The sequence below is a fragment of the Jaculus jaculus genome, chromosome 8 (genome assembly GCF_020740685.1).
Source record: "Jaculus jaculus isolate mJacJac1 chromosome 8, mJacJac1.mat.Y.cur, whole genome shotgun sequence".
NCBI classification, from domain to species: Eukaryota; Metazoa; Chordata; class Mammalia; order Rodentia; family Dipodidae; genus Jaculus; species Jaculus jaculus.
This window is the reverse complement of record NC_059109.1, coordinates 18489103-18515660: the sequence shown is the minus strand read 5'-3', so window position 1 is coordinate 18515660 and position 26558 is coordinate 18489103. Positions and strand designations below refer to the sequence as shown.

General features: G+C 42.7%; 1 protein-coding gene across 2 annotated transcripts; it reads left to right on the top strand.

Moving 5' to 3' along the window:
* The first annotated feature begins 148 nt into the window (after window positions 1-148).
* Slc25a27 (solute carrier family 25 member 27) lies at window positions 149-26261 on the top strand. Of its 2 annotated transcripts, none has more exons than XM_004653039.2 (9): window positions 149-438; window positions 3213-3404; window positions 5546-5630; window positions 11516-11638; window positions 14963-15075; window positions 16101-16185; window positions 18363-18455; window positions 19083-19185; window positions 25603-26261. In XM_004653039.2, exons 1-9 carry the CDS (start codon window positions 333-335, stop codon window positions 25672-25674), a joined length of 972 nt encoding a protein of 323 aa, XP_004653096.1. In that variant the 5' UTR covers window positions 149-332; the 3' UTR covers window positions 25675-26261. The 2 variants fall into 2 exon arrangements, with proteins under 2 accessions (XP_004653096.1, XP_045013693.1); XM_045157758.1 differs by having other exon boundaries at window positions 356-475.
* The last annotated feature ends 297 nt before the right edge of the window (window positions 26262-26558 follow it).

The window sequence follows — 26558 nt, the reverse complement described above, 5'->3', positions numbered from 1 at the left end:
AGGCGCTGTTGCCATCGGAAACCGAGCGCTAAGGGCAGCCTCGCCGCCGGCCAATCAGAGACGCCTCGGAGCCCGTGGAACTACATTTCCCAGAAGCCTCGTGGGCTCCTCTTTTGTTTGTCCGTGTGCAGGGGGAGGGGAAGGGGGGGTTGCCTCTGGACCACTGGAGGCTGAGGCTGCTAGGCAGGAAGGAGGAGGGTCTGCGAGGTCTAGCGAGGGAAATGATCCCCACCCGACCTCTTGCGGGTTGAGAAGGGACCGCCCTGGGAAAGTGGCAGGTGCACCCGGCGGCAGAGGGTGCTTTGCGGTCCGACGGTGCTGCTGCGAGCTGGATGTCCGTGCCGGAGGATGAGGAGATGCGTGTGCCGCTCGTGCAGCGATGGCCCCGAGCGAGCAAGTTCCTGCTGTCGGGCTGCGCGGCGACCGTGGCCGAGCTAGGTACCCGGGCGCCCCCGCCTCGGCCTCGGCCTCCCGGGCAAGTGGCTGCGGCGTCGCGCGGGGGGGACGGGGACGGGCGGGCGGGCGCCCGCCCGGAGGATGGGGTCGGAGCCAGGCTAGGCCGGCTTTGGGACCACACGTCCGAGATCGCCGGGGTCCTTTGCTGGCGGATTTCGATGAGTCCCCTCTGGGATGATGTGGTCCCCGGTTTGGATGTGTACGACCATCCGTCATCCCTCCCTAGGAATCATCTTCCTTTTCCCGAGGATGGCCTTTTTAAAGAAACACAGCTCTCATTATTTCTGTCGTGACTTATATTCTTACACAGCCTCATGGTGTCTTTTGAGTTCGAGTTGGCGGCTCACCTTGTGGGGCTTAAAAGTTATTAACGATTCATGGCATCTTCTTAAATCCAACGGTCGCTTGCCCTCTTGGAGCTGAACTTAACCTACACGGTTTACCTTGCAGGAAGGATCCTGAGAAGTCAGTAGTAAATAAGGGTTAAATGCCAGGGAAGGCACCTGTTCAATGGCACATTATGATAATTGCTACGCCAGTAGGACTTATATACAGTCCAAAAGTCCCTTGGGTGACCCTCTTAACAGTAGTAGGGAGCCATGCAAAGCCAGCTACAATGTGCTGCTCGTGGCGATGCAACTATTTCAGCTCTCATAAGAACATAGGAGAACAGGTTCATCGGTCAGAATAGGTCAGAAAACAAAGGAAGCATCTACAGTGGAGTGAGGATGCTGTGCCATGAATAGGTGGGTTTCTTCCACAAGCCTTGTGTTCTCTTGAATACAGAGCCTGTGTTCTCTAGAAACCAGTTCACATTACCCTTATGTCATCTTTCCTATTAAAAAAAATAGAAGGAACACCTCTGATGCATTACTCATTGGAAAATATTAGGCCTGTTTTAAGGTTTTCGTTATTATTATTATTTCTAGCATAACGAGCTCCCATCTGTCTTTTGGTCCTTTGCATTTTTTCCCTACTGCCCTTTGGCCTATTTTGAAGCTGATGGACAATTTTTGTTGTTGTTGTTGTTGTTGTTGATTTTACTGAAATAAAATTCATCAACTTTTAGGGAAATCTCAAATCTCACTACTAAATGATTAGATATATTTTGCAGCTTGCTTTTTAACTGATGCTTCTTCCTATAACTCACTGGCTTTTGTACAGGAATACCCCTGTTAACAATTTCTGGAGAGAGTTGTGGGGGGGAGCTATGGGAATAGAAATAGCTCAGTGGTTGAGTGTATGCCTAGCACATCTAAGACCCTGGGTGGAACCCCAACCTCTGCAAAAACAAAACAAGGGAACTGTGTGAGAAATAAGGATGGGCGGCAGGGGAATCAAAGCCTAAGGAGGGAAAATGGAACACAAATCCATTGAGCATCAGACCTAAACCAAACAAAAATTATTTAGCCACATGTGTGTTTAAGAAAGAGGCCCCTACTTGAAATTTTCAGGTTCATATGTTAAGAAAATATTGAAGAATTACATGCAAGCAATTTGTTATTCTGTTGGCGAGATATTTACTTTTCTAAAGGCCAGTGGAAAGATTTAACATTCTCCCCCCACACACACACTCTCTCATAGTTACAAAAGATTTAACATTCTGTTCCTCTCTCCCTCTCTTGCATTTTATAGAAGAGGTGTGTTTATATAGAAAAGGTTAGTGGTCACTGGAAAGTCTTATGTAATGTCAGCAATGTCCATGAACTTGTCTAAATGTCCTTATTTCAGTTATTCAGGACACTGTGTATGAAGTTAGCAGTTTGATCTTCCTGATGTAGGTCATTTAGCTTAACCATGTTTCAAGGTACAAGATCTATTTTTCATTCAGCATGTAAACAATATTTTTAGCAAATACAGTTGGAATGTATAAATAAGTCATGAGTAGGACATGCATAAAACTTATCAGTGCTGGAAAAATAATTGAATAAACACCTTAATTGAAAAAATATTGAGGGTTTGGGTGATGACTCAGCAGTTAAAGATACTTGCTTGCAAAGCCTACCATCCCAGGTTCAATTCCCCAACACCCATATAAAGCCAGATGCACAAAGTGGCTCATGTGTTTGGAGTTTGCAGCAGCAAGAGGCCCAGGCACAAACATGCACACATACACACACACACACACACACACACACACTCACGGGGACGGGGGTGGGGGGAGAGACAGAAAAGAATATTCAGCATTGACACTTACATAAAGGTAGTCATTGTAAATTCCATTGCATTTTCTGTATCTCAAACAGGTCTGTGACTGATTTTCATGTGAAAATCAACCATGAAATTATAGAACTCAGCTTCAAGTTTGTTACAGTACCTAAGAATATGTAACACAGTATCCTAAAGTTATATCAGATCTGAAGCAAGCATGGCTGAAGTCAAGGGGACACAACAGAATACGGATACTTTTAAGTTATTTCCTACTGGTGACATGAAAATAGAGTTTAAATGGGAACTTCTGAATGAAAGCACATCAATGGTTGCCACGTTCTGAATTTTCATAGTGATCTGGGATGCTTTGATACAGTGTATAAGAATCCACTAATTTTGAACCATTCATTTACGAACTCAGAACATATGAGAACGGGCCTAAGAGATCTGTATTTTTATCAGTCTCCCTAACTGATTTTCATGTATTGTAAAACTTCAGAACCAGCAAATGGTGGAAAACTATTAGTAATACGATTGAAGAATTTTTGTTTGCTTCCTGAGTGGTGTGGGTTTTCCCCCTCATTTGTTGTTTTTGTTGTTGTTAGCAACCTTTCCCCTTGACCTCACAAAAACTCGACTGCAAATGCAAGGCGAGGCTGCTCTGGCTCGGTTGGGAGACAGTGCAAGAGAACCTGCCCCCTACCGGGGCATGGTCCGCACCGCTTTAGGAATCGTCCAAGAGGAAGGCTTCCTAAAGCTCTGGCAAGGAGTGACCCCGGCCATTTACAGACACGTAGGTATTTATCTTGCTTCTAACTGGTAAGTTTGATACGGGTTCTGTGTTCCTCTCCCCTGCGTTTCTGACCAGCTGGGTCCAGCTGTGAGAACTCAATAGAAGAAAATATTAACTACCAATTATTATGAGAGGTACTATGCTAAATTTTTAGAAATGCATATGGAAATATTTAAGGATAAAACAATCGCAATATCTGTAAAGTACTTTAAAATGACACAGTACCTGGCAAACGTGTTAGTAATTTTGATAAATCTTAATATAAAAAAGAGAGATCTTCTCTGCCTTTCTGCATGTTTGAAAATTCCCTAATAAAAGTTCTTTAAGGCCGGGCAGATAACGCAGTCAGTCAAATGCTTGCTTTGCACTTCCCAGAAACCCATGTATTAATAAAAGGGGCATGTTGGCACACACTTATAATCCCAACAGCGGGGAGGCAGAGACAGGCAGACAGGCCATGGGGCTTCCTGGCCAGCAGCCTAGCCTGCTTAGTCAGGCAGATGAGAGACCTGGTCCCACAAAGGCATATGGCATTCCTGAGGAGCAACACCTGAGGTTGTCCTCTGGCCTCCACAGCTCTGCACACACACACACAGGCACACACACACATGAACTCTTTAATGCTGTAACGTGGGAAAATGAATGATTCATATTTTCCCTTCAGAAACTCTCCACACAGTATTCAAATTTTGTCATGTTCTTTGAAAATTAACACTGACTGATCTCCGTCCTGTACTTCATAGGCCAGGCTGCTCCATTCACCTGTCTCGTGGGTTAAGCAGGTTATGTGCAATACAGGTGACCTTGAACCAAAGTCCTCAAGTCCATTGAACTACCTCTGTGGATTTTAGGAAAGATTCTTCCACTGAATTGCTATTTTTTTTTTTTTTTTGGTTTTTTGAGGTAGTGTCTCACTCTAGCCCAGGCTGACCTGGAATTCACTATGTAGTCTCAAGGTGGCCTGGAACTCACAGTGATCCTCCTGCCTCTGCCTCCGAGTGCTGGGATTAAAGGTGTGCGCCACCACGGCCAGAGAATTGCTACTTCAAAAACAACAAAAACTCTGTTTCCAAAGTGATGCTTACAGGAATAGGAGTTATTCACTGGTCACCCTATAAACAAGAGATCTTGCACTCAGTTCTAAGGAATGTTGAATAGACATAGTATTCCTTTATATATATATATATATATATATTTACTGTTGCCTTGACCAAAAAAGTTCCTCATTCTCCCTAGTTACTGGCTTTCTATTTTTAGATACTGTTTTGCAGATGAGAAAGTTAGCATGCATTCATCAAAAACCTCTCAGAATTATATGCAAAACCTGTTACTGTTTTGGTACTTTGCGTGTGTGTGTGTGTGTGTGTGTGTGTGTGTGTGTGTGTCTGTGTGTATTTTTAATGCTCTTGAAATACCAAATCTAACTTCCTGACCTCTCAGGAAAAGCTCTCTGCATGAACCATGTACTGATTTTAATGATGTCATTTTTCCATCTTTTAAATACTTTTTCTTTGGTATCCCATTATTTCTGAATTTCACTTTTTCTCATTTGTATTTTGTTGGCAACCATATGTTATTTTGCTCTTAATTTTTTTTTCACCTGTTTGAAACTTTACTGGGGAAAAAAAAAAAGAGTTCTCCATTAATGTTACATGTGCTTATTTGGTTAGAATGCCCTTTGTATATGCCAAGCTGTGGACCAGCATATTTGAAGTAGTAAAAACACAGAACCTTCCTGTAAAACTTCATGGTCTGAAGGAAAGATAAGCAACAGGAACAAGTTAATTATTAATCTGTGTGATAATTGCTGCTGAGCTAAGAGTCTGCACTGCCCAGCTGAGGCTATTGGGGGAAAGCTAGTCAGCTCTTTCTAAAATAGATATGGAGCTGAGTTCTTAAAGGTTCAGTGGGGTAAAGAAAGCAGAAAAAGGAGATCTTAATCCAGAGAGATCAGACAAGAAGTGTGCAGAAGTCCAAGACTTGTAGGAGTATGTCCCTCTTGGAATTAATTCCAAGAAGCCCATGTGTCAGAAATACATGGGATTGAGAGAAAGACATCCAGATTAACTAGGGCAGGTCAGAATGCCCTGTTACTTGGTTAAGCAGAGCACTGAATTTGTATTTTCAATGACCTGTTTTACACAGTGTACTCTGGAGGTCGGATGGTCACATATGAACATCTCCGAGAGGTTGTGTTTGGCAAAAGTGAGGATAAGCATTATCCCCTTTGGTAAGTTTTGTTTAGAAAATAATATGTTGTGATCCTCAAAGGCTTTGTTGTTTATTGATTACAGTTATGCATAATTATGTATTTGTATTAAAGTTAAGAGAATATTTATAATAGCTGTGCAAATAGTAGAGCATTTTTGCATACTGCATACACAGTATACAAATATAACATATATATACACATATATATACACATATATATATGTATGTGTGTGTATGTGTGTATATATGTGTGTATATATATATATATATATACACACACATACATACATACATACATACACACACATACATACATACATACACACACACACATACATACACATACATTAGTATTTTAAAAGAATTCTAAGCTAGGTGTGGTAGTGCCTACCTATAATCCCGGCACTGGGAAGTCAGAGGTAGGAGGAACATGAGTTCCAATTAGCTTCTGCTACATGAGCCCCTGTCTCAAAAACAATCCTTCCAGGGCTGGAGAGATGGCTTAGCGGTTAAGCGCTTGCCTGTGAAGCCTAAGGACCCCGGTTCGAGGCTCCGTTCCCCAGGACCCACGTTAGCCAGATGCACAAGGGGGCGCATGCGTCTGGAGTTCGTTTGCAGAGGCTGGAAGCCCTGGCGCGCCCATTCTCTCTCTCCCTCTATCTGTCTTTCTCTCTGTGTCTGTCGCTCTCAAATAAATAAATTTAAAAAAAAAAAATCCTTCCAAAAAATAATTCTAGTGGGGTACCTTTGTTCTAACACTAACCATGTTCTAATTGTTAGTCTGGCTTGGTGAATATAAATGTGACACATTAAACTATTAGTTTGTATTTTTTGTGGTTATCATATTCAAAAGACATTAATCTCTGTTTTAGAAATGTTATTTAGATCATATGCATGGTAAATTCCATACTATCTAGCTGGCTAGTAAAATGGTTAAAACCATAAATATGTGGTGAAGTGGTTAAGGACATAGTGAAATCCTTAAATTTTTTCACATGTTTGAATTTGGTTTACCTGAATACATAAATTTGGTTTACATGGATACATAAATTTTATTTAGATATTGTTGATCCTAGATAAAATTTCTAAATGAATTTTTTTTTAATTTTATGTATTTATTTGAGAGCGACAGACACAGAGAGAAAGACAGATAGAGGGAGAGAGAGAATGGGCGCGCCAGGGCTTCCAGCCTCTGCAAACGAACTCCAGACGCGTGCGCCCCTTGTGCATCTGGCTAACGTGGGACCTGGGGAACTGAGCCTCGAACCGGGGTCCTTAGGCTTCACAGGCAAGCGCCTAACCACTAAGCCATCTCTCCAGCCCTAAATGAATTTTTTTAATCTTAGAAAGAATCACAGAATAAAATAAAGTCTTTTCCTCTAGCAAGCTAACCTGTGATTAATGCATGTTTTTTATTACCATAATCTTGCTTTTGTATTATCAGAAATTTTTGTGTAATACAGTTCTTAAGCCAATGTCAAGGAAATAAGTGATTTTCCTCACTTTGTATTAGTCCTACTAAATAAAAAACTAACAGTAACTCTATAGCCTTTTACCTAAAGCAAAAAGCCTTCTCTACACTTAAGCAAAACCTCTTTCATGCTTTCCTTTTTGGTTTTTTGAGATAGGTTTTGCTCCAGCCAAGGCTGACCTGGAAGTTACTGTATAGTCTCAGGCCGGCCTCAGACTCACAGTGGTCCTCCTACCTCAGCCTCCGGGTGCTGGGATTCAAGACTTGTGCACCATACTCAGCTCTCTTCCATGTTTGAAGCCATTGAGTTTTCCCATTGCTACTTTATCTGCATTTCCCTTATGAATTAGTTGAAATTTCATAAAGAAAAAAAAATCCTTAGGAATGGGTTGTGGCCATGTGATTATCAGGATTAGCCAGTTTCCCACAGGACCTTACTTCGTTCCTCCTTCTGGAGCATAAGGAAAGCATAATAACAGACAGGCATTCAGTGACGATTTGTCCTCCAGGAACAAGCCTTGTTCTAGCAACCAGGTTTACACGCACAGCTTCTCATTGCTGAAGTTTAGGCTGTAGTTTTGTAATTTAATTTTGTAATTGTTTTCATTTTTTTATTTCTTTTATTTTTAGGTTGTAAATTTAGAAGTTTAGAAAAAGAGCACAGCAGTTGCGGGATTTGAACCCATAAACTAGTGTACTCCATGCTCAAAATGTAAGAAAGAAGAATGCATCAGATTTACCTTGTACCAAATCTTCATCTCCTTGCATATTTAGGCCCTTCTAACTCCCCTTTTGAGTCACTTACACCTTTGACTTTCTGAGTCTTGTGCTCACTGGATCTTTCAGTATCCCCTGTGGTTTCTCCTTCACCTTTTCTTCTCGCCTAACCCCCAAGGGCCCACATTATTCTTTCAAGACAAGTACCGTGTCTTACTGTGTCACACAAGGGAGGAGCCAAGTTGGAGTCATGTTCCTCTGTGAATGCGGAGGGAATTGGCTTTGTTCTACTTATTTCCACCCCTTCTGCCTCACTCACTCCTGCACGCTGAACTCCTGTAAACATCTGGAATTCTGACCCACAACGTCTTCCAGGCTCTTCCTGAAGTAGTCTATTCTCACATTCCGTAATCTCTTGAAGACTTACGTTGTTGCTTATTAAGAACCATAGCACAGGGCTGGAGAGATGGCTTAAGAATTAAGGCACTTGCCTGACAAGCCTAAGGACCCAGGTTTGACTCCCCAGAACCCGCATAAGCCAGATGCACAAGGTGGTACACGCATCTGGAGTTCATTTGCAGTGGCTAAGGCTGTGGCATGCGGTGTGCTAGTTCTCTCTCACAAAAAATAAGTGATTGTCGGGGGCTGGAGAGATGGCTTAGCGGTTAAGCGCTTGCCTGTGAAGCCTAAGGACCCCGGTTCGAGGCTCGGTTCCCCACAAGGGGGCGCGCGTGTCTGGAGTTCGTTTGCAGAGGCTGGAAGCCCTGGTGCACCCATTCTCTCTCTCTCCCTCTGTCTTTCTCTCTGTGTCTGTCGCTCTCAAATAAATAAATAAATAAAAGTGATTGTCAAAAAATGTTTTAAAACATAAAATAAAGAACCATATATAGTTAAGAGATAGCTCAGCTGTTAAAGGTCTTGCTTGCAGAACCCACCAGCGGGGTTCAGTTCCCCAGTTCTTCCATAAAGCCTGGCACAGTAGTAACGCATGCATCTCACATTCCTCTGCAATGGCAAGATACCCTGACATGTCCATACACATGCATATATACATCCAAAGAAACTTAAGAATATGTATTTTTAAAAAGAACCATAGTGATTTCCAGGGTCCATATTTGTGAAGTCAAATTTTCTATGCTAGTCTTTGAGCAACAGGAAAAGAAATATTTTCTCTCTCTTGAAAATCTCAGAGCTTTCCAGTCAGATAGAGATGGGCTCAAATTCCACTTTCACTCCCTGTCTATGAACAGTGTCAATTAGGATTAGTAACAACAAAACTTCACTCTGTTAACCAAAGAACCCAGTGTTTAGCTTGCAAACCTTAACTCATTGAATTGAATAAGGACCAAGAGAGCTGGAGCAATTCACCCTGGCCCCAGCTGAAACCAGAGGAAGTTGGGGATGAGCAAGAATGCTATTTTCTTGGTGAACCTGATATCAGCACAAGAGTGAAGGAGGTAGACACTGAGGACACTCATCTCCTACCAAGCCAGAGATCCAGAGACTCCGAAGAGCCCATCACTGAAATAGACCTCAACCACACACAACATGGCTCAGAGAATTTTGCAGAAGAGGGGGCAGAAAGATTGTTAGAGCCACAAATTGGTACATTATGCACAGTCATTGCCAACCTCCCATAACTGACTGCTGCCCCCATAATGCACGATGAACAATCCCCATGGGGTTGTCCTGCATCCCCAATGAGGAGGGCCTCTTCAAAAAAATGGGCAGGGAGGCGGGAAAGGGTGGCACCAACATGTGTTGTTTACGTACTAAATATATCCATATCTAATAAAAAATATTTTTTTAAAAAAGTGGGGTTGGAGAAATGGCTTAGTGGTTAAAGCACTTGCCTGCAAAACCAAAGGACCTAGGTTCAATTCCCCAGGACCCATGTAAGCCAAATGTACAAGGTGGTGCATGCTTCTGGAGTTTCTTTGAAGCAGCTGGAGGCCCTGGCACACTCATTCTCTCTCTAGCTGCCTCTCTCTCTCTCTCTGCTTCTTTCTCTCTCTCCCAAATAAATAAGCAAAAATAAAATATTTTTTAAAAGAGGGTTAAAAGTGAAAACACTATTACCACATCCCAAATACAGAAAAACAACAAATACATTAAAGTTGGTCAACAACAGCAGGTTTAACCAAAAACTTTGCAAAAAAACTTTAACACAGAAAAAGTATAGCTACCTTTTGTTAAATCTGTACTTTCTAAATCTCAAAAAGGGGGGGGGGGGGGCGGAAGGCTGGATAGATGGCATAACTGTTGAGGTGCTTAACTGTGAAGCCTAAGGACCAAGGTTTGATTCCCCAGAACTCACATAAGCCAGATGTACAAGGTGGCACATGTGTCTAGAGTTTGTTAGCAGTGGCTGGAGGCCCTGGTGCGCCCATTCTCTCCCTCCTTTTTCTTTCTCAAATAAATAAATAAGATATTTTTTAAATGGAAATGGAGTACAAGTCAAATTTTGTACAACCTGTTTGATACATGATTATTATTTGCAAAGCCAAAGGACCTAGGTTCAATTCCCCAGGACCAACATAAGCCAAATGCACAAAGTGGTACATGCTTCTGGACTTCCTTTGCAGTGGCTGGAGGCCCTGTCTGATACATAATTATTATTTGCTTAATATTAGAGCTTTGCCCCTCTTCTCTAAGTGTCCTGGGTTCCTAGGTAAACACCAACAGTGAAGTCCATTCTCTGGTGCTAGCTACAAGTTTGGGTTTGGAGATAGCTCCCAAAAGAAATATAAATTTTCATTAAACATGTAAAAATGGAACTGGGAGATGGCTCAGTAGGTAAACTACTTGCTCTAGGAAGCCCAAGAGCCTGAGTTCCAATCTCCCAACACCCTTGTAACAAATACCAGATGGTGTGCTGTGTGCTCATGATCCCAGTAGGAACCTGGGGCTTGCTGGCTGCCTTGTCTATCCAAATTGAGGAATTCTAGCTGCTGTGACACAGGTCTGGTCTCATAAAAATAAGGTGGAAAAGCAATAGAAAGCACAGTGTTGCCCTGTAACTTCCACATGCATGCACATAAACCTGTGCCCACATACATACATTCAAGTATATGCACACCTACAATGCCACACATACGCACACATGCAAAAAAGAACACACCATGAAAAATGTTCAACCTTACCAATAATCAGGGAAATTAAAAATTAAGTTTAGGGGAAACATATTACTTTTTTTGTACTATGAACTGCCTGCTAAAATGTTCAATGTCTATTTTCGCATGTACCTCCTCATTTATAATTTTTCAGTTTGCTCACAGCTGGTTTAGAGGAGAGGATTAACATGGGACTGGAATGAGTTCTTTCAAAACGAGGAATGTTTTCAAGCCTGCCCTTGGGAAACGACCATAGTGGCTTTTAAATTTTGGTTTATCAGCCCTTGTCTCTTAGGTTGGTTATATCTATGCTGTATTTATTACCCTGTAGTCAGACTTAAATAGCAATTAAATGAACAGTTCAGATGTTTAGCTCTTTGAAGCATTTCTGGCCACATAAGGCCTGGAATTTCTGATTTTGCTTATCATTCATTTGGACCCTTGAACCCAGCTGCCAGTAAACAATCAAACTGTCTCTGTCCTTCCCTTCACTTTTTCTTAAGTCTTTTACCCAGGATCTGAACCAGCTTGGGATTGGTTCACCAGTAAATTGGTGAAAGGAAGGGCAACTTTAAAAAACCATATGTCTCTTGTTACAATTAGGAAGTCAGTCATTGGAGGGATGATGGCTGGTGTTATTGGCCAGTTTTTAGCCAACCCAACGGATCTGGTGAAGGTTCAAATGCAGATGGAAGGAAAGCGGAAAGTGGAGGGGAAACCGCTGAGGTAAGCTCTCCAGGTAACGCTTCTGTCCCTTCTCCTGCGCCCCTATCATTATTGAATGTTTACCTGAGGGGCAGCCCAATCTCCAGTGAAGGTAGTAATATTGATTCTTTTGATTTGGAAGTTAAATTCATTAAGAGTAAACCTAACCTGTATCTGTGTGTGTGTGTGTGTGTGTGTGTGTGTGTGTGTGTGTGTGGTGAAGTACATGTGTTTTCTTTCAGACAGATGATGTGTGTTTGTAAATTCCAGCTGCTTCTCTAAGACAAGCAGTTAGGCTTGTACCCCACTGTAGGATGCTGTAAAGAATTTGCAGAGCCAGTCATTGATAAATCGTGCCTATAATTCCAGAAGTTGGGAAGTTGAAGGATTGCCAAGAGTTTGAAGCTGGCATGGGCTAATTAGTGAGCTGTTTTATTTGTTTATTTATTATTTTTTAATTAGTAGTGAATTCTAAGTCATGTTGGGCCTATAAGACCCTGTCTAAAAAAAAAGCTGGGTGTGGTGGTTCACACCCTTAATCCCAGCACTGGGGAGGAAGAGGTAAGAGGATCGCCATGAGTTTGAGGCCACCCTGAGCCTGAATAGTGAATTCAATCAAGGTCAGCCTGGGCTTAAGCGAGAACCTACCTTGAAAAACTAAAAATTAAAAAAAAAATTAATAAAACAGATTTGGTCATGAAAATGTGGCATGGGATAGGCACCAATTCTGTTACTGTGGGTTGGCATTCTCGGTCTCCGCATTCTCATCTTTAAAGGGATTTCCTGACAGGCACGTAACTGCCATTCCTCTTGAAAAAGAAGGAAGTAGAAAGGTCAGTCTTGGAAAACTGTTCCATTTCCTTGTCTGATCCCATTCTCCCTACATCGGAAGGAAGGAAATTCAGGGAAGAATTTTATTGTGCCTCTGTGATATAAAGCCCCATTATACCCCCATAATGACAGCCCTTCCCTTTCTTCAAAGACCTTTAGGTTCAACCATTTATTAAAATGTCATTTCGTCCGTTTCTCCCTGGGGAAGGGCAAATCTGACAGACAGACCCGGCCCAGGACGCAGGGACAGGGAGGAGGGGCTTGAGCTGAGTACAGAGAAATCTGCTGCAGATCAATGCCCAGCCGAGGCGCTGGGGGAGGGCTTCATGCCAGCCACGGCGCCCAGCTCCCTCCCATCCTGCTGGCTCTGGGAAGTGAGGCTGGACTATAAAGAGGAAGGGCTTGAAAAAAAAAAACAGTGTTGTGACCTAACCAGGTGTCACAGAACCCCAGAATCTCCTTTGTTGTCTCCTTTGTTTCTAACGCTGATTCCCCATTGTTTTTTCTTTGCGTTGTTTCAGATTGCTTTTTTTTTTCCTTTTTGTTCCTGTGGTGAAAACTTTTGGTTGACTACCAGATGTTGAAGTAGATGTCATGGGCTCAGGCTGAGATTCAAAGCCCGCCTTTATCATACTCCAACTTCAAGTTCACTAACCATTACTGTTTCCTCAAGTGTAGACTGGAATGTTATGCATACACTCCAGAATTTTCATGATTAAAATGTAACGTGTGTAAAATAAACTTAATAAGTGCTCAATACATTTTGGCTACCAAGATCATTGTTTGTGATCATAGCTTCCCATTCCGCATAAGAACAATTATGCATGTCAAAATGACATCTTTGTGGAAAGATTTGGGGAGTGTCAGCCCTGGAAAAAACAACAACCCAGCTTGGGGTAAAGAGATGGCTTAGTGGTTAAGGAGCTTGCCTGCAAAGCCAAAGAACCCAGGTTCGACTCCTCAGGACCCACATAAGCCAGATGTACAAGGGGCGCATGCATCTGCAGTTCATCTGCAGTGGCTGAAGGCCCTGGTTCTCTCCTTCTCTCTGTCTCTTTCTACCTGCCTATTTCTGTATATCTCTGTGGTGGTTTGATTCAGGTGTTCCCCCATTAACTTAGGTGTTCTGAATGCTAAGTTCCCAGCTGATGGAGCTTTAGGAATTAATGCCTTCTGGAGCTAGTGTATTGTTGGGGCAGGCTTATGGTTGTTATAGCCAGTTTCTCCATGCCAGTGTTTGGCACACTCTTCTGTTGCTATTGACTACCTTATTAGGCCAGGGGGTGATGTCCCCCCTCTGCTCATGTCATCGTTTTCCCCTGTCATCGTGAGCTTCCCCATCAAGCCTATAAGCCAAAATAAACCTCTTTTTCCCACAAGCTGCTCTTGGTTGGGTGATTCCTACCAGCAGTGTGAACCTGACTGCAACAATCTCTCTCACAAATAAATAAATAAAATAAAATAAAAATAAATCTTTTAAAAAAGCAACACAGCTAGTAAGTGTACAGAGGCACTGCCACGCTAGATGGGCTCTGGCTTCCTCAAGCCCAAGCTTTTCTTTTATGCAAGAGGCTTCAAATTTGGTTCATGGTTAGGCACCATTTTTTACCTGTAAGAGCAAGAGGGGGGGGGGAAAGGATAGGATAATAATTTTCATAGAGCCAATATTATTTTAAGAATTCCTAGCGAGGCGTGGTGGCGCACGCCTTTAATCCCAGCACGTGAAAGGCAGAGGTAGGAGAATCACCGTGAGTTCAAGGCCACCCTGAGACTCCATAGTGAATTCCAGGTCAGCCTAAGCTAGAGTGAGACCCTACCTTGAAAACCCAAAAAAACAAACAAAAAAAGAATTCCTAAATTGTCTTTTCTACTTTTATGTTTGGATCATAAACGAATATGAGAGTCCATGTTGGTCCTTTGGTGGGGTTGTGTTTTGTTGTTTTGTGGTACTGGGGACTGAGCCCAGCACCTTGGATATGCTGGGTCAGTACTTTGCCACAACTACACCTCCAATGTTATTTGTAAAAACTTAAAAGTGTGCATTGCCAGTAAAATAAATTTAGAAGTTAGATGAGCACTGTTTTCTCTTGTAATTAGCATGTGAATTAATGCTATAAAATATCAAGAGAGGTATTTCAATCATTGTGGGAAAATAAGAAAATGACATAGTTTATAATGCTTTCCATTAAGATGTTTACATAATGTTGGGCAAGGTGGTGTCTGATGGAGGCAAGTTTAAGGCTATCCTTCCTGGACTAAGTAATGAGACCCAGTCTCAAAAACAGAAGAAGAAGAATTAAAAAAAGAAACCAGGAAAACAGTAGCTTTCAAAAACATAATTATTGAGTTTATCTGGAAATTAGGCTTTGGTATATTCCTTCAGTTTCTATTAATCCTTTACTTCTAATGATTTGCTCTAAATTATATCAGCCATAGGTGAGCCTTGCCTACTTGCTCTCCATATACAAGAATATATAGAACTTTCACATTTTCTTTTGTTGTTCTTTTTCTTAGATTTCGGGGTGTACACCATGCGTTTGCAAAAATCGTAGCTGAAGGTGGAATTCGTGGGCTGTGGGCAGGCTGGGTCCCCAACATTCAAAGAGCAGCTCTGGTGAACATGGGAGGTAAATGAAACCTGGTTGAATTCTGAGTCCCAGTCACCTAGATAATACAGACTTTCATCGGGGCTGTGAAAATTGTGAGTTTGTGTTTTTAATAGCATGCATCATAATTGCATCATTTCTCGATAACTCACACACCTCATTCTACAGTGATGTGTGAAAGGATACACAGACAGGCAAATTGTACCAATAAGGAGAAAATTCCAAACTATTTCTCCTATCCAATTCCACACTTTCCTTTTCAATTAAAGCTGACTCATGAAACTGGCTGATGTTCATTACATACACACTGTCCAGATCTCTCCTCCCGGTTATCCATCCCAAACCGCGTGGCACCCCAGGCTGGAAATGAGAACATGCCCTTAATCCTCCCTTACCCTTCACCTCTCATTTTCAGTTACCAGTTTCTTTTTATATACATCAAATACAAACAATTTTAACCTTTCAGTTATACCTCAACAAAGCTAAAAAGATTCAAACTCATTTTTGAAGGGCTGAGGTAGCTAATGTTACTAAGATGGTGATATATATTATTGACAAAGCAATAAGCTATACTGAACATCAGAGAAAATAAAGGGAAATCATTTTTAACATAATTATGTTGGTAGAGACCTTCACTCAGATGACGTATGATTTCACATTTATCCACCTAATTCTCTAGCTTCAAAACACAAAATGCAGGAAGGTAGGATATAGGAAAGTATGTGGATATAACAGTTTATGATATGGTTAAGACCTTTTGTTTTTAAGTGAAAGGGTCTCAGCTCAACTGAGGTTCAAAAAGGAAGTCTTCAGTTCAAAGTCTAAAATGTCCAAGGGTGAAGGAAGAGTTTGGCCTAGCTGGATTCACGTGTTCAAGTGGTACAATTTCGCGTCTCTTTCTTCTACTCTTCCTCTCCCTCCACTGGTAACCCTGCTTCCCTCTGCTTGCCAACGGGGCACACGTTCCTACCCCAAGCCTAGCATATTCTTGACACAAAGACACTCACCGGGAGAGGATGAATATTCCACCCTTTCTTCTTTGCCAGACTTAACCACTTACGACACGGTGAAGCATTACCTGGTATTGAACACACCACTTGAGGAAAACATCACCACGCATGGTTTATCCAGGTAAGAGATGTCAACTTGACCCCCCTATTCTGTGTCACTTTTTCTCCAATTGGTGACGGACTTTCCAACTTTGGGGAATCTTTCAGTCAGGAATCTTCTGGTGTCACCCTCAGTGGAGGAAGGTAGTATATTTGTAAACAGTAGTGTTTTAAAGCCTTGTAGTTAATGTGTAAAAGACTGACAGGGGCTGAAGAGATGGCTTAGTGGTTAAGGCACTTGCTTACAAAGCCAGAGGACCCAGGTTTGATTCCCCAGAACCCACATAAGCCAGATGCACAAGGGGGCGCATAAGTATGGAGTTCGTTTGCAGTAGCTGGCCTGGTGTGCCCATTCTCTCCCTCCCTCCATTGATCTCCCCCACCCCCTCTCTGCCTCTTTCTCTCTCAAGTAAATAAATAAATAAGTAAAAATAGTTTTTTAGGGCTGGAGAGATGGCTTAGCGGTTAAGCGCTTGCCTGTGAAGCCTAAGGACCCCGGTTCGAGGCTCGGTTCCCCAGGTCCCACGTTAGCCAGATGCACAAGGGGGCGCACGTGTCTGGAATTCGTTCTCAGAGGCTGGAAGCCCTGGCGCGCCCATTCTCTCTCTCTCCCTCTATCTGTCTTTTTGTCTGTGTCTGTTGCTCTCAAATAAATAAATAAATAATGGACAAAAAAACTATTTAAAAAATATTTTTTAAAAAAAGACTGACAGAATTGAAACATATTTTAGATGAAATCTTGCCAAATATTTACAGTTGGTGGGGCCATCCCGGGAACAGGTTCTGACCACTGGCTGCAGCTCAGCTCAACAACAGTGCATGTGGCCACCCGCTGTGCTTAAGGTCCCCTGTAGGGCTTTACAGTGGCACCCAGGGAGCTTGTACGGAGGGAGAACAGGACGATGAACTGTAACTCCGGCAAGGAAATGACTAGTTACTGTAGGGTTCAGAAAAGGAGGACATGATACCTGGAGGGGTGCAGAGAGAAGAAGGCTCAGATAGAAGGGCTTTAAGGAATGTGGCCTTTCTAACATTCCCTGAGGCCAGGACCTTAGTCTCTTTGAAACACCATTCCAAGCTCTCCGTTAAAATGAGTTCCTTTCAGATGTCCACTCTCCTTGGCTTCCTACTGTTCTCATTTGGTTCCTGGAACTATATTAAGAGTCTCAAATCAGTGCTATTTAGAGATACTTGTGTGGGCTGAGAAGATGGCTTAGAGGTTAAGGGTGCTTGCTTGTAAAAAGCCTGAGGGCCTGGGCTTGATTCCCCAGTACCCCTGGAAAGCCAGATGCACAAAGTGGCATACATGTCTGGAGGTCATTTGTAGCAGCCCTGGCATGCCCATTCTCATATCCTCTCCTTCCCTTCTTCTCTCCCTCCCTTCCACCATTGCAAATAAATAAATAGAAATATATAGGGGTGTGCGTAAAAATGGGCCAAGTATCTTCTACTCTTTTGCACATGCTTTCCTACCTTCTGACTGAGTTCTGCAGTCATCCTTAGAGCCATGCCCTGCTGGCTTGTTATCACATTTGCCTATTTTATTTTAAAATATTTTATTTGAGAGAGAGAGAGAGGAAGGAAAGAAGGAAGGAAGGAAGGAAGGAAGGAAGGAAGGAAGGAAGGAAGGAAGGAGAGGAGGGAGGAAGGGAAGACAGGAAAGGAAGGAAGGAAGGAAGTAGAGATGGAAGGGAGGGAGGGAGGGAGGTGAGGGAGGGATTGTGAGCATGCCAGGGCCTCTCTCCACTGGAAAGGAAAAATCAGACATGTGCGCTACTTTGTGCATCGGGCCATATGTGGGTGCTAGGGAATTGAATCTGTTTTGTTAGCAAATGCCTTTCCCTGCTGAGTCACCTCCCTGTCTCTGCCTATCTTATTTTTTTCCACACCACCTGTTAACATCTGAAATTATCTCTTTCTTCTTTGCCTCTCCCCAGGTAAAATCTCCACAGCAGGGTATTACTCATTTTGTTCACTGCTTGGCGTCAGGGGGGCATGTGTTTGTTGACAGGCATTCTCCTAATTTAATTTCTATCCGTTTCTTGAACAAGGCAGTCATTTAAATCTAAAAGAACATTGCTATAAAGAATATTACAACCATATACCTAACATTACATTCTTTTAAAATATTTAACCCCATTTCTTAGAACTTAGGAGCTACTGCATGTTATCTTTCAGCTTTATTACGTTTGTCCACAGTTTGTGTTCTGGACTGGTGGCTTCTATTCTGGGAACACCAGCGGATGTCATCAAAAGTCGAATAATGAACCAACCACGAGACAAACAAGGAAGGTAGATGGAACAGCCTCTGTGTGCGTGGGCTGCATGCCTGAATAATCTTGTTATTTAAAGATTCTTTCTTGTAGGTATTTATGACAGAAGTATGTTCATGTTCAATGAAGAAAAATTTTTTATGGAATTACCTGTTCTTTGTTGATGAATACATGCACTATGCCTTTGAGGAAACAGGCTAACTATCAGGCCCCTTATTTAGACACAAGGTAGTCATTGTGACTTAACTGTTCTTGAAGCATTTTTGAAAGCATGCTCTGCTGAGAGTTGACAAACCACTTTCCTTATAAGCTTATGCCTTTCAGGTGACCCACACAGTCTGTTCACTCCAAAGAGTGAAGTAAACTGCAGCATAGGGCCAGGGCTGCAGCTTAGGACCATAGTGTATACCATGTGTACTTCTTACTGAAAATGTAGACTTTTATTTGGGTGAGATGAATCAGAAGAGTCAACTATGGAAATACTAAACTCAGATGAAGCGGTCTGTGCTCACACATACACTAATATTATTTGTTCTAAATGAACAGAAAATATTTAACTCATGTTAACTTACTTAGACAATTTTATTTTGCTTGTACGTCTGCTTTCACAGAAGAAATTTCAAGAGGTCTCTTGCTTCCTTTCCAGGGGCCTTTTGTATAAGTCGTCAAGTGACTGCTTGATCCAGGCCGTCCAAGGAGAAGGATTCATGAGTCTATATAAAGGCTTTTTACCATCATGGCTGAGAATGGTAAATTAGGGTTTTTATCTTCCTTCACTTTCATTTCTTTTTTTAAATTTTATTTATTTATTGAGAGAGCCAGAGAGAAAGAGAGAGAGAGAGAGAGAGAGAGAGAGAGAGAGAGAGAGAGGATGAGCATGCCAGGCCCCCCAGCCACTGTCAACCAGCTCCAGACACATGCACCACCCTGCGCATCTGGCTTAAGTGGGTTCTGAGGAGTTGAACCTAGGCCTTTAGGCTTTGCAAACAAGTGTCTTAACTACTATGCCATCTCTCCAGCCCTTTCTTCATTTTTCTTTTCTTTATATTTTAATTATTTTTACTCTAAATATTTCCTCCTTTTTCCCACTTGTTTGTGACATGATCCTGCTCCTCCTTTGAGCCGGGTGTGGTGGCACACGCCTTTAATCCCAGTACTTGGGAGGCAGAGGTAGGATTGCTGTGAGTTCAGGGCTACCCCGAGACTCCATAGTGAAATCCAGGTTAGCCTGGGCTAGAGTAAGACCCTACCTCAAAAGACAAAAAAAAAAAAAGAAAAAAGAAAAAAGAAAGAAAGAAAGAAAGGCCTGTCCTTTCTTTTGAAAATATTTTTATCTTTCACCTCTCCTTAAACTCATGTTGTCTCTCTTGGTAGACTTGGGTAAAATAAACCGGATGCATTCCTCAACAATCTGTTATAAAGATAGATTTTTAGTGGACAACTTAGCTAAAACTCAGTAGATTACACATATATAGATTATACAATAAAGCTCTTTTTATGAAATTTTGCAGCTTTAAAATTTGTTACCTTAATGACAAATGTTATATTAGTTATTATTTTACTATAAAGACCATGCTTTATAAGAAGGTATCATATCATTCTCATGTGGTTTAGATGTTGCATTTTGCTAAGTAAACTAAAATAAAGAATTACATAGACTTAAATTATATTATAAAAACAAAGTACTCATGGCTGGTAATATTTAATGCCCATATGAGTTATGGGCTTAGAATTTGAAACAATCAAAAACCAACATATATAATTATATGTAATATAGCAATCTATACATTTAATCGAGCACCTACTCTATGCCAAGCCCTTAAAAGCACTTAGACTTGAATAAGAAACTCCAGTTATGTCAAAAAAAAACCCTGGTACTAAGAAGAGAAACAGCAAGAAGCTACAGCTTAGACTGGAAAGTTTAAAAAAAAAAACTCCCTGAAGAAGAATTTAGAACTGAGATTTAAAGAATGAATGAGACTTAGCTAAGCAAAAAGGTGGTGATGCCGTAAGAGAGGGAGGAGTGAACCAAGAGCATAAGTAATGGAAACTGCTAGAAGCCCAACAAGCCATGGGATAAAGAACAGCTGGGAGCAGGGTGACATTAGAGGCAGAAGCCAGGTTGAGAGAGCCAAGGGAACCCCACACATGGGGACGGACACTGGCTGGGCTAAACCTGCGTTTTTAGATCATTCTGTCTTCCCTGGGTGAGGAAAAGGTCAGGAGGGATACGCGAGCCTAACAGTGGCTTAGACGGGGGAAGCAGTGGGGAAATGAGGACAGACTCTGACAGGTTTTTAGAGGGTAGAAGCATGACTGAACAAGGACAGAGGAATGGCTGCAGCAGAGAAGACGGGCGGGACCTTGAGCAGTGATCTGAGTTTTAGTGCACTGAGGATGACCTACGTTTTACAGCTGGGGCTCATTTGCAGGGAAGAGGGTTTTGCGTTCAATAAGTTCAGATATAGAGTGAAAGTGTTCGATACACACAGGACATCTGCGTGGTGATGCGTGAGAGTTCCCTCCCCATTGTATAGGTCAGAATCTTGGGGGGACCATAGGGATGGAGCTCTAGATTTGAGCACCGCCCTCATTGGAGATGGCAATTTAGACTTAGGAAGACAATGCTATCACTAAGGGATTGTGGGCAGTTGTAAGATGAAACCAACAGCTAAACCCCTTGGGAATGTCTGAGGCAAAGCACGTTTGGTGGTCAGCCTCTCATCTCCGTGACAAAATGTCTGTCTGCCCAAACAACCTGCAAAGAGAAAGGTTTTGTTTGGCCTCGTGATCTCAGAGATCTCGGCCATTTTCAGCTGGCCCCATTGCTTGATGCTTTGGTGAGGCAGAACACCACGGCAGGAGTACGTGGTGGGGCAAAGCTGCTCACCTCCAGCACCCACTAAGTAGGGAGCTCACTATAGGAAGTGGCCAGGGATAAGACATAACCCCCTCCAGTGACCTGCTTCCTCTAACTAGGCCCTACCTTCTTAGTGTCCCATTGGGGAAGAACTCACGAATGAATTCACCCATCCTCTTAATAAAGTCATTGTCCCATGATGCCGTCACCTGTCACTTATGCCACTGGCTGGGGACAAAGCTTTCGACCTGTAAGCCTTCTGGAGAGACCCTTTCTACTCAGACCCTAGTATAAAGTATACCAGAGTCAACAAAAATAAATAAATAAAACACATTTGGTGGTCTTGATTATATTAATACTTTAGAATTGTTTCAGAACTGTGTATTTCTTACTGAAAATGCAGGTTTTCATGAACTAGGAACTTAAAGGTGCTTCAATACTGAGAAGAACACATGTCCTTTGTAGTAGAGGAAATGACAGAGGAAACGGTTAAGTGTATACACAGATCCTAGACCAAGTTACTTCGTACATGGCCAACACTGCTGTCATTATTTTGGGGGCTCAACTCATTGAGTTCTACCAACAGTCTATTCCGCAAGCTCCTGTCATATTCCTCTTTTATAGAGGAGGAAACAGAAGCCAAAGTCTAAGTCATGTGGCCAGGCTAGGTGGTCGTGATCTTGTGTTCTCAGCATCACACCCAGACAGCCTCATGGAGGACAGAACCTTTCTAAGGCGCTGGTGTTTGTGTGTGTTAATGGTATAAACAGTACCCAGTGGGAACATGGACGGTGCTGTGAATGTGGCTTGTGTCTGAAGGCCCCAGAAGGCTGCACAGGGCTTCGAGGCTTCAGTAGCAGTTAACAGGAAGGAGCAGCCGTCATGTGTGAATGGCAGGAACTCAGTGGGACCAGAGTCTTAGTCCACACAGGGCAGGCTGTGGGTAAGGCTAGAGGCTCTCTTAAGGACCCGGGTGGAAAAGACCTTGTGGGCATGTTTAGTCATGGTATAGTCATTTAGAAACCAGGCATGGAAGCCACAAGCTAAGGTTTCTTTGGCCTCAAAATTACTTTGGAAGCAATAAAAAAGATAGGTTCCAAGTCAGAGAGAAAAAAGAAAAAGCGTTTTGGGTGGTGGTCCAGCCAGGAGACAGACAGTGGTAGAAATGGAAAGGCAATAGATTAAAGGGACATTTGTGGCTTATTACATAGGACCTTAAACTAACTGTATGTGGAAGATAAAGGGCAGAGGGGGAAAATGAGATTCCTATGACTCTAGTATTGGAGAAACCATTACAGGAATATTAAGAGTCAGGTAGAATTAAGAACAAAAAGAATATTCAAGTAAAATGGTGGAAACCTGATCCAACATGTTCTCTTGACATATGGGGCTCAGGAAGGGCAGACAACGTGAACATTTCTAAGGAAGGAGTACTTAATATGTACTAAGCTCTTTAGATATATTTCTAAATCTTATAGGAACCCAGAAAAAGCAGGTATTACTGTCTTCATTTTTTCCAGTGACAAAGTATGTCTCGGTGTGTAAAAGACTTGCTCAGGTTGCCACAGCTAGAAAGCGGCAGAGCTGACCACTAGTCCACTCCACTCTATCTACTTTTTCCTTTGCGGATGCAGAGTACTGAGTTGCTCAAGATCTTGCAGCTAATTTATGGAAACTTGAAGGGAGTGTGTCTTGGTGAGAGGCTGTTACCAAGGAAACTGGCTTACCAGCTAGCATCTGTAGGGTGTTTGTTTCTGCCTTGCTGGTTACTACAGAGTAAAGCTGAGCTCAGCAACCTGACTCATGAAGACTTCCAAGTCACCTTGCTGACCCCAGGGCAATGAGGGACAATGAGGCGAGAACAGCTGCCGTACTCACACGACACACACTCAGCAAACAGGCTAGATGCTGGCGTCTTCAGAGGCCAGTGTGTGTCCTCCTAAAGCACTGTGGGGACCCAAGTGCTGATCAGAATGTTGCTTGCTAAACACAGAATCACACCAGGAAGGACTTATTTATAAACTTAATGTTTAAGAGTAGTCACCCCATGAGGACTAGAGATACGGTTTAGTGGGAAAAGTGTTTGCCATGCAAACATGAGGACTGGATTCAGATTTCTAACGTCCACATAAAATGCTGGATAGGGTGGCATGCACAGGTGTCCCAGCACTGGAGAGATTAAGACTGGAGAACCCTAGCAGCTGGCTGGCTGGCTAGTCTCGCTGAACCAGTGAACTCCAAGTTCAGGGGAAGATTCAGTCTGAAAAAGTGAGATGAGAACGTCACGGGAAGACAGCCAGTATCAGTCTCTCTTCTGCACACTCAGGTGCACACAACGCGTGCCCACATGCGTACGAATACACATGCACGCACACACTCCACACACGCTCTCTGTCTCAGAATATCAACCCATGAAAGCTCTTGGGTCCCCAGCCTCACAGCCACAGGAGTGAAAAAGTGCCATGCTTGTCCCAGCACCAGAGCTGCCAACAAGCCAGAGGCAGCACCACGGCCTCCTGTGCCCTTGGACCTTGGACTGGGCCCGTGAGGCCGGCAGCAAGCACATGCCACCCTACTACCACATGCAGCAGCTGTGCTGTTTGTGTTGCTGGACAAAAACATCTAAGGGGTATTTTTTGGGGGGGGGTGGTTTTTATTTTGGCTTAAAGCCTTGAGGGGCTGTTTCGTCATGGCAGAGAAAGGATGGCCGAGGGTGGGCATCGCATGTTGCCATAGGAGCTGACAGGTAGCAGCAGGAGTGAGCTGAGCTCTGGTAAGGGGAAGCTGGCTATAACAGTCCGCTAAGCCCATCCGCAAGCAACTCCGCTCCTCCCGCGAGGCTCTACCTCCCACTTTCCCACCAGCTAAGAACTAAGTGTTCAGGATCCATGAGGCTCCAGGGGACATCTGATTGCGACCACCGCACTCAGTAAATCCCACTCATCCAATGTATTGCACAACTCACTGAACTCCGTCGCAGTTCCTTCCTCAAGGGAGAGGTGGCATGACCTTGCTTCTCTCGGTCCCAGATTGTTATTTTTATTTGCCTATGATTTGGTCCCTATAATGTTGCCCTGGCCCGACAGCCCCAACTATTAGGTATTATGACACAGTCCGTCTTAACTAATGCCCCTGGCTACTTGGTCTACAGGTATGTCTTTGGCTTTCTTCACTTTTCCTGTCAGAAAAATATGGTATTTTAACAGCTTTTTGTTCCTGATTTTACCAATGTCTTCATGTATCAACAAGCAGATGTTTTCCTAAATCCACTGCTCAGTAAGTGCTACATCTGCCAATGTACCATGCTGGGTATTTCCTGCACGAGACATATCTGTGGATTTAACAAAACCTCTGACCAGTACCAGGTGGGTGTGGTAGCCCAGCTGAAATCCCAGTGCTTGAGGAATAGAGATGCGATGCCCAGGGCATGCTGGCTAGCTAGACCAGTCCAGTCAGCGAGCTGTGGGTTCAAGTGTGAGGTGCTATCTTAGTAAACAAAGTGGACAGCAACCCAGAAGACACGTGACATCCGCCTCTGCCCTCCACATGCACATACACATGTGACCACACACGTACAACACACACAGAGACATACAAAAAAAAAGGGGGGGCCTCCAAGCAAATTCATTTTATATTCTCAGTGGTTGAACTTAATTCTTTGTTTCCCTAATACAATAGTCTTCCTCTTCTGATCGGTATTGCTCAGAACCAAACAAGAGAGGAATTAGGTCCAAGCCTTTCTCTGTTAACAGTGTTGACCTCCTGATATTTATATCATCTTTGAGTCCATATGCTTCTATATTTCCTGTGCACACAGCTACACCATTCTTCCTGATTAAACTGAGCCTTGCTCTTTTCTCTATAGTGTGAACTCTCATACACATGTTGCAAGCCATCAAGTATTGGGACTTTTTAAACCTCACTCTTACATCTTCTTACTTTCAAGTTCGGTGTCTAATTTCCCAGCATAGAATTCAAGGCACCCTTTAACCACAAATGGTTCTATACAAATAACCCCTAGCTCATCACCATGTCAGTAGGCATTTGACCAGTAGGCTTCAGTGTCCTCTTTAAAGTGTGGATAATTTCCTTTCTATATCACGTTATTTTCAGAGAAACCTATGATGAGTAAGACATGAACACGCTTGTAAGTTTAAAGTGCTTTGTAAAGGTAAAAGACAAAATACCTTTTCTTAAAAAAAAATGGATTGAAAATGACCCTGTCACCCAAAGATGGATATGCTTGTATATAGTATATTTATAATTGCTTGGAAATGTGCACTAACTTCTTTGGTTAATCTTTCAGACCCCTTGGTCATTGGTGTTCTGGCTTACTTATGAAAAAATCCGAGAGATGAGTGGAGTCCATCCATTTTAAGTCCTTAAAGATACAGTGCTCCTTGTTTTTGAAATGTGGATATCGGCCGCATATACGCACTATTATTTCTACCTCTTTAGGACGACACTTTATTCCACAGACACTGCAACATATAGGGGGCAGCACTTTATTTTTTTTCTCCCCCCTCTGGAAACCCACGTTCTTTCTGACTGCTTCTGTTAATCTAAAAGTGATCTGGTCAGACCTCAAGCCCATCCACTTTGACTCAGCGCTGCGTTTTCTAAAGGAGAATGAAGGCCTGACTGCTCTCACTGGGGAGGAGGAGGACTGACTGTAGAGATGCGTTCTGTGCCCAAGAGCCTGCGCAGAGGAGGAGCGCCTGGAGAGAGGCAGCATCCCAGATCTGAAGTAGACATTAGCAATGTGTGGCCACACATATGCAGTGCTTAAGAGCACATTTAACCTGTATGCTCATATTTATCATTGAAGTTTAGCAACTCGCTTTTTCGTTGTGGCCCAAGTGTACATATAATAAATTAAAGGAAGGTAAATGAAAAATCATGAATAAACACTTTTAGTTTACGTAGCATTGAAGGAAATTGTTTTCTTGCAAGAGGAAAAAGAAAGGAAAGGAAGAGAGAAAGAAAGGAAAAGGAAGGAAGGAAGGAGTAGTTTTTGAATGTGTTCCATTTTATAATATGTAATAATGTTGCATAAAAACAAACTGAAGTTTATTATGGCTAATGTTAAAAATTTTTTATTTATTTGTTGGTGGTAGAGAAAGAGGCAGATATGGAAAGAACGAGAATGGGCATGCCAGGGCTTCCAGCCACTGCAAATGAACTCCAGATGCATATGCTACCTTATGCATCTGGCTTACATGGGAAAGAAGGAAGGGAGGGAGGGAGGGAGGGAGGGAGGAA

What these genes read in the sequence shown, in the direction of transcription:
- Slc25a27 (XM_004653039.2), top strand. Translation starts at nt 333, where the DNA reads ATGTCCGTGCCGGAGGATGAGGAGATGCGTGTGCCGCTCGTGCAGCGA. An exon ending in GGCGACCGTGGCCGAGCTAG is followed by an intron (nt 439 to 3,212) that starts GTACCCGGGCGC and finishes TGTTGTTGTTAG; the next exon opens with CAACCTTTCCCCTTGACCTC. An exon ending in TACCATCATGGCTGAGAATG is followed by an intron (nt 19,186 to 25,602) that starts GTAAATTAGGGT and finishes TTAATCTTTCAG; the next exon opens with ACCCCTTGGTCATTGGTGTT.